The sequence below is a fragment of the Penaeus japonicus genome, unplaced genomic scaffold, assembly GCF_977035675.1.
Source record: "Penaeus japonicus unplaced genomic scaffold, GWHDUDI00000001_assembly GWHDUDI00000033, whole genome shotgun sequence".
Classification (NCBI taxonomy): Eukaryota; Metazoa; Arthropoda; class Malacostraca; order Decapoda; family Penaeidae; genus Penaeus; species Penaeus japonicus.
In genome coordinates this window covers 10,566,434-10,573,933 of record NW_028234435.1, presented here as the reverse complement: position 1 = coordinate 10,573,933, position 7,500 = coordinate 10,566,434, and the positions used below count along the sequence as shown (strand labels likewise).

The window sequence follows — 7,500 nt, the reverse complement described above, 5'->3', positions numbered from 1 at the left end:
CAAAAATATATATATGTATACATATATATGTATATATATATATATATATATATATATATATATATATATATATATGTATACATATATATGTATATATATATATATATATATATATATATATATATATTTAATAAAAATGTGTGTGTATATGTTATATATATGTATATATGTAAATATACATACATACACGCGGTCTATATTAAGAGTCCTAAATCCTTACTACTTTTAAGTAAAGTATAAAGAGACACGTCCTGTCGCGACGGAGGGCGGAATCGTGCACCCCATTAGCGGTGCGCCGAATGTATGGGGAAGCCACACGTAAGGAAGCATGATGGCAGTGTTGCAAGTGTTGCCAATAGGGCTGGCGGTCGAGGGAGGCCGGGGCGTAAGCGTGACGTCAGTTGTATTCCGGGAGGTGATGCTGAGACCCGGCCACGCGCTCCCTGCCTCCTGACCCTGCCACACGCGCCCCCTGCAACCTACCTCCCCTGCCACACGCGCTCCCTGCCTCCTGACCCTGCCATACGCGCCCCTGCAACCTACCTCCCCTGCCACACGCGCCCCTGCAACCTGCCTCCCCTGCCACACGCGCCCCTGCAACCTACCTCCCCTGCCACACGCGCACCGCACTTCCAGACCGGGCACGGGCACGCACGCGCGCTTCTTGCACCGGCGTTGTGCCTCTTGCCCGGTATCTTGGTCTTTGTTCCGTCCGTCTTGACACGCGTCGCTCATCTCGGTTGTCTCGTTGGGCATCGGCCTGCCGCGCCCAATCCTATAGTGTAGAATCCTATCGTATCCTGCCGCATCCAACATGGCTCTTAATCCTGTCAGGTGTGCTCGGGCCCCCGTTCATATAGTCCATACATTCCCCATTTCCATATCCTGTCATGCGCAACGGTTTGCTCCTTTTGCTCCTCTGGTGCTTCTTTCTGACTCTCGTGCGCCCCTTCTGTCGGACAATATTCTCCTTTTGTCCTGTTATGTTCACCTTTTTCTGGCGATCTGGATATCGCGATCGTGTGTATGGGTGCGTTTGTCTGTTTGTGTGTTCGAGGGGAAGGCGGATAAGGCTGCGTGTCTTTGTCGCTATAGTGTGCATTTCAGCATACTATCATATAACGTAATATTAATTAATCACATTATATACCGCCAGAGACCAGCATAAGAATGTAAGATCAGCATCAGGGAGGAAGAGACCGGTAATTGTGGTGCACGTAGTATTAAGATTGATTTCAACAGATTAGATTGAAGTCAATGAATTGCTCACTAGAAGTGCAATGACAGTGGCAATAAAACTGTCAGTTAATAAACTAATGCCATGGGTGACATTACCATAATGTCACTGTTACCAGCCAGTGTTACCAACACTCAAGCACGGATGTAGCCAGACAGTGCTTTAGTGATTGCACAGATAGCAATATCAGTTGCAGACTCAAAAGTCTCCACTATGCGGATATAGATTCCTTTGTCGCGTGCATGATATAGGGCCGTTTTTTTAAACATCAGGTTTCGGGCGTTACCAACCCGAAAATAAATTGCGTGGGGCCGGCCCGAAAACTCAAATCGATTTTTTCAAACGTCAAGGCAGTGGGGTGAGCCGGCCCCAAAACGTTTTCGGGCGGTCCGAATATTTGCAACAGTTGGTAACCCTGCGTACGCAGAAAGCGCGCCAGATGATCGAACAACCATGGCGAGCGGGAAGGATAAAACTAGTTCGCTCACGGAAAATCAGAGAAAAATGTTGATTTCTCTCATCGCTGACCATAGTCATCGCATAGATTAAAAAATGTACGACCCTGGGATCATCAGTCGCAAGCAGCAAGCACGGAAGAGCATAACTGCCAGCTTTAATGCCATCTATACAGCAACTCAGCTAAACCGAGCTTGGGAGTACATGCGCGAAACGTAAGTAATATTGAACGTTTTCTGCGTGTTTATTATATTAAACATACATATTGTGATAAAGGATAATTTATTTGAATTATATTAAGAGATTACTCATGAATAAACACGAGGCATTAGCAAACAATTCAGGTTAGAAATCAACGATAAGCAGTTGCAATATTAGAATTATGTTTTCTCTTGTGTCAGCGTTTCATCTACATTCTTTGATATGATTCAGAATCAGCTACGCCAAATATGTGTATGTCTGTCACCCACCCACCCACACATGTAACTCTGTAGAAACAGATTTTAAAACGTTTAATCGCTATCATTTCTTCATTTATGTCAATTTCAGAATGGGTTGATGAAGGTCCTTCATTCAGACAGCAGGACTTTTCTATACCTCCTGCAATTCCAAGCCCTCTAGGACCTCCTTTACTTCATAGAAAACCCTCTCTGTCAACAGCTCCACCACTGACCCCAGTTCCACCATCTGCCTGTGGTGAACCACCATCTCCTTCAACCATTTCATCACCTTCTTCAACAACTCATAGGAAGGGCAAAAAGAGGGACCAAATCTCAGAGAGGGAGTAATGCTACAAGGCTATTAGCCTGAACAACAAAAAGCTCCATGATGCCCAACTCTTACAGGCGAATGAAATTAGAAAGGAATTCTCCAAGTCTTGTGAAGCAGTTCGTGCATCTGCAGAAAGAGTTTCAAGTGACTTTAAAGGGTTGCAGATGAAATAATTTCATTTTTAGGTGATGCAAAGCAATATTTGCAACTTCACGGCACAAAATCTGGAAAAAACATAAATGCTGCAAAAGCATGAAATAAAACAACAAAATCTACATAGCTCTTTTATTTCATTCTTATGATAAAAGTAATCAAAAACATACATGCAAAGGCCTCTTTTTGCATATATAATTTAAATGTTTTTACTATAAAATTCATATCCCACTAATAACTAATGCAACAGACTAAATAACATGACTTCAGACATCAAAAAGGAAAATGTAAAAATCTAGACATTTCCCAGTTAAGTAGATAACTAAATATAAGTAAATAGACAAGTCGTATTTCACACAAAAAAGAGAGAAAAAAATCTGCACATAGTTATTTGCGACTTAAAAAAAAAAAAAAAAAAAAAAAAAAAAAAATATATATATATATATATATATATATATATATATATATATATATCTTGACATCTCCTATGGTTCCATTGATAAGGAAATATTTCAAAACAGAAAATATGTCTCATCTTACTAATAAAGAATCAGAAAAAAACACTGATTGACAAGGTTTCTGACAAGGTCTTATTTCACTTATAAACAATGATAAGGTAAATGTTTGATATGACGGTTCCTGATACCAAAAAATAATTACTGCAATTTACTATAAGCAATTCTTTTTAATATACAGTAATATAAAGTAAGTAGAAATATGCTTAAAGTGGAAATTAATGATTCATCCAGAAATTCTCTGACTGCTAAGCCATCCTAAAACCATTGTTCACAAACATTTTCTGACATCAAACCCTAAACGATTATCATTATTTTCGCAGTGTACTGCATCATGCTCTCAGTTCATATGTGTCTTCTTCTTTGGCAATATCAATATTCTCAGTTGTGGCTAGATTATGCAACATAACACAAGCTGCAACCTATTAAAAATAAAAGAAAATATGTATCAGCACCATAGTTTAAATTCCACACACCCATACATTAGTATATAGTATTTTATATCATATTTATACTAATAATATTTTGTATAACCAGCATTATTTTGAAAGAAGAATAATTACCACTGCCATCTCTTGCTGTGGGTAATTTTCTGCTGATTTTCTGAAGCAGGTTTCTGGTGCACTGCTTTGGCAGTTGATAACGTTTCAAGAACTCCTCCTCTGACTGCATGACAACTGGATCCTTCTATCTCTCACCACTAAACGTGGCAGACAGACCTCCTCCACTTCCTCAACTTGGTCCACATTACCATTATTACCTATAATAAAGAGGATTCACACAATAGTACACAATTCCCAAATATACATAAAGCATGGAGGCCACAAAATTGCTTCATAAGGTCATATTCTGAACAATTAATTGATAGCATTAACTTCAGATATATAAATCATTGCACATAGGTTTCATTACGTCAAATAATAATTTAAAAAACTGACTCAAATCCTATATCAATTTATTACTTGGCAAAAATGTAAATTATGATTTTCTATTAAATGTGACATCAAGTATAGGAGTTTAATGATTCTGCACAAACTAAGTACATTAAAGGATGACAATACCATGATGAAATACAGTTTAATGACTGATTTCCGTTTTTCTAATAATTATTTTTAAGTGGGAGTGATAACAGCTGATGAAGCAAGAAAAACCGCGATACTGGACACGGTACAGGCTGACAGTACCTTCACCTCACTGGCCTAAATATGTCTATTAATGCACGTCAACCACTTCTTATGTGCTTCTTACCTTCTTAAAAATGTTATTGGTGTCGTTTGTTCAGCATTGAAGTTGACTTTTGACGCACGAAGTCGTAGATAAGAGCTCAGGAGACAGGTTTCGTTTTTGATTATTCGTGGAACGCTGTTGATGTGTTCCAAAATTCAATGGTGTCAACAAAAGTCTCCGACAAAATATCTGATGATTAAGAGACACTTTGCAAAGCCTACTATGGTATGAATTAAAATACAGTCGGTTCATATAAATGTTTTAGTTTTATTAGAGAAGAAGCTTTTTGTTTTTTGTTGTAATAATTTCGATTCGGGACGGCTCTGGGGAGGGTTAGCCGATCGCATTTTTTTTCGTTAGGGTGGCTATAATATCTTCGGGCGAGCCCAAACAAATTCCGTTTAACTAATCCGATTTTTCATATTCGGGTTGGTAAGGTATTCGTTCGGGCCGGTACGAAGTTTAAAAAAACGGCCCATAGATTACAAAGAGAGCTTTTATATTATTTTTATTTATTCACTCTCGCTATGCTTATTGTAAGTGAGCCCGTAAAGAATTCTAAAAAGTTATGGTATGTTACCGACTCAACACAAACATCAAAGTTGGGTATATGTTTATATATGTTTTTTTTTTCAACGTGGCTGTTATCTTTAGAAGATCAGCGGAGGATTTGCGGCGACTTTTCCCCAATAAGTAAGTTTAGGACGTCCATCTAGCGGTCATTCATGCTGGCGTTTTTACTCTTCCAGGGAAGGCGTTGCGTCCTGAGCATCCTTCGTCTTCGTCCCTCAGCGGTTCCACGACGACCACGCACCTTCACCTTCGGCAACGCCACCTGGAGATCGTCTTAATCTCCTGCCGCTTATCAGCCCCCCCCCAGCCCCCCAGCCCCCTCCAACCCTCGGGGCAGCCAGATCGGTGGCCATAACAGAGCGTGGTGCCCGGACGCTGCCGCTGCGCCTCGTCGCCCCTCGCTGCGTCTCGGCATTCGGGGTTTGACGCCGCCCCTGGGGAGATGGGCGGAGAGTGTCTCGGGATCGAGGAGGAGGAGAAGGGGGAGGAATAAGGGCTGGTGGAGAGGGCGAGGAGGTGTGGCGAAAGGAATCTGGTCGAGGGGAGAAGAGGAGGAGGAGGAGGAGGAGGAGGAGACGAGAAAGAAAGGGGAGGAGAGAGGGAGAGCTTGGCCGCGACTCGCCTCACTGGGTTCCGGCCTCCCACCCGTATTCCGACTGAAGACGCCGTCCCCGCCTCGAGGTGGTTAGTATCGCGCCCGCGCCCCCGCTGCCATCACACGCCCACCCGCGCCCTTTCTTCTCGCGCATCCATCCACCTGTGCCACCACCGCATGCTCAGAGGAATCCCGTCCGCCTTCTCACGCCCACGTTCAGCCCCCTACGATGATCTCTTGCCTGACGAGATGTGCCTAGATGAAGCTGCTTACGCCCAAGGACTGACGTGCTTCGTGTAGCTGGGCTACGCTGGCTGATATTACGAGTCTGGCGTCGCCCGGGAGGAAGGGCCGGAGACACTGCTGCGAGTGGGCGTAGGTCGTCATCTTGGTAGGGAGTCACGAGCTCATTAGCCCGCCCTTGTTTGCTCCCCGCCCGCCCAGCCATGCCACCAAGAGTCTGGGTGCCAGCCGGGAGGAACTAGGTGTGGGAGCATCTCGTGCCCCCGCTCATCCTTCGAGCATCGTCGGCCCTCCTGAGCAGGTGGTCGTGGAAGCAGAGAGGACCTCCGACACACCACACACGACGGCCCACGCCCGGGCTCTTGGCACGCCGGTGCCCGCCCGTGCCCGCCCCTCCTCCGACACACACCCCACGCCACTAGCTATTATTAAGCCTATGGGTCTATCCCCGCCCCTCCCCTCTCCCTCCCTTGGCCAGACACGAGGAACATACACGGCGTCGACCCTCGCGCAGGTGGCAGACTCCTAAACCCACGCACGCTGCAGCTGCTCAAGGTATCGCCCAGGGCGTTACAGAAACTCCTCTGCCTCTCAGGGGCGCCACCAGCCCATGGGAAGGTGGTGGTGGCAATGGATGCTCTTAAACGAGGTGTCATTAGTCTCAAGAAAGGGCCTTCTGCCTAGGTCTACTTCCTCACTCGGAGGTGCCACCAGCCTGAAGGGGGAATGACTGCACAAGAGCCACACGAACCTTCGTCGAGTGAGAGAAAGAAAACGGCTCATCCTCGCCCACCCCTCCAAAGCCTTCCATAGAAATACATCCGTAAAGCGGACGGAACTTCCTGAAGGCGTTTTCACAAGGGAAGGGAAATGGAATTTTGCCTATATTAAAATACAAATACATTTTGAAACGCATGTGAAGGGGACGAACATAGAATTACACCGGGTAATTCCGAAGTCAAGTGAGACCCCGTGCCCCAGCGAGCGCGGATCCCGAAGAGTAGCGTGAGCCGTGTCCGTGCGAAGTGCATTTAAGGTTAATTTACGCGGTGAAGCGTCAGCTGGTGTGACTTGGCGACCAGTCGTGCATTGTTTACGCTCGTGACGTCACAGCACACAGGCGGCTTCTATAACCGGGTTGTGAAGGTGTTTCTGCCATGTGCTGCCTTGTGACTAATCATTTGCTTGTGAAATGCGTTGTGCAGTTATCAAGATTCTTGTGTTGGGCATCAGTGAAAACGTAAAATATCGGAAAACGAATTATGACCCAGTGTCTTGAGTGAATACTTTCTTTCGGAAACCAGCTCTTCGCTCGGCCTCTTGGTCTTTAATCGCCTCTTCGCCTCCTCTCCCACGGAAGTTCCTCGCACTTCCTTCATCCGACCCAACGCTCGTTCCCTCGATCACTCGCGCCCGCTCCCCATGAGTGTCGACTTCCCTCAACGCCTGCAGCCCTAGGGGCGACTTCAGCCCTGCGACACCCACGCCTTCTCTGGCCGGTGCTCACAGCCGCCGCCGCCCAACATACCTGGCCGCCCACACGCAAGCCTACGTATGACCTCGGCGGGGTGAAAGCAGAGCCGCCCAACGCCCACGCCTGCGAATGATGTCTGTGCCAGTGTACGGCGAGGTCACAAGGTGGGTGTCACAGGAATGGGCTTCTGTCCCGAGGGTAATGACCTGATATCATGTGTGTTCTTCTCCGGCTGACCAGTCAGACCTGAACTCAC

General features: G+C 45.5%; 1 protein-coding gene across 1 annotated transcript in view; it reads left to right on the top strand.

Annotated features, from left to right (window-relative positions):
- Window positions 1-7,500, top strand: part of raw (NDT-like domain-containing protein raw) — a 93,478-nt gene that overhangs the window by 20,420 nt on the left and 65,558 nt on the right. Inside the window, exon 2 of the mRNA XM_043025799.2 lies at window positions 5,109-7,408. Within this exon, the coding sequence (XP_042881733.1) occupies window positions 7,374-7,408 (35 nt within the window). The 5' untranslated portion in view covers window positions 5,109-7,373. The remainder of the gene's footprint in view (window positions 1-5,108; window positions 7,409-7,500) is intronic.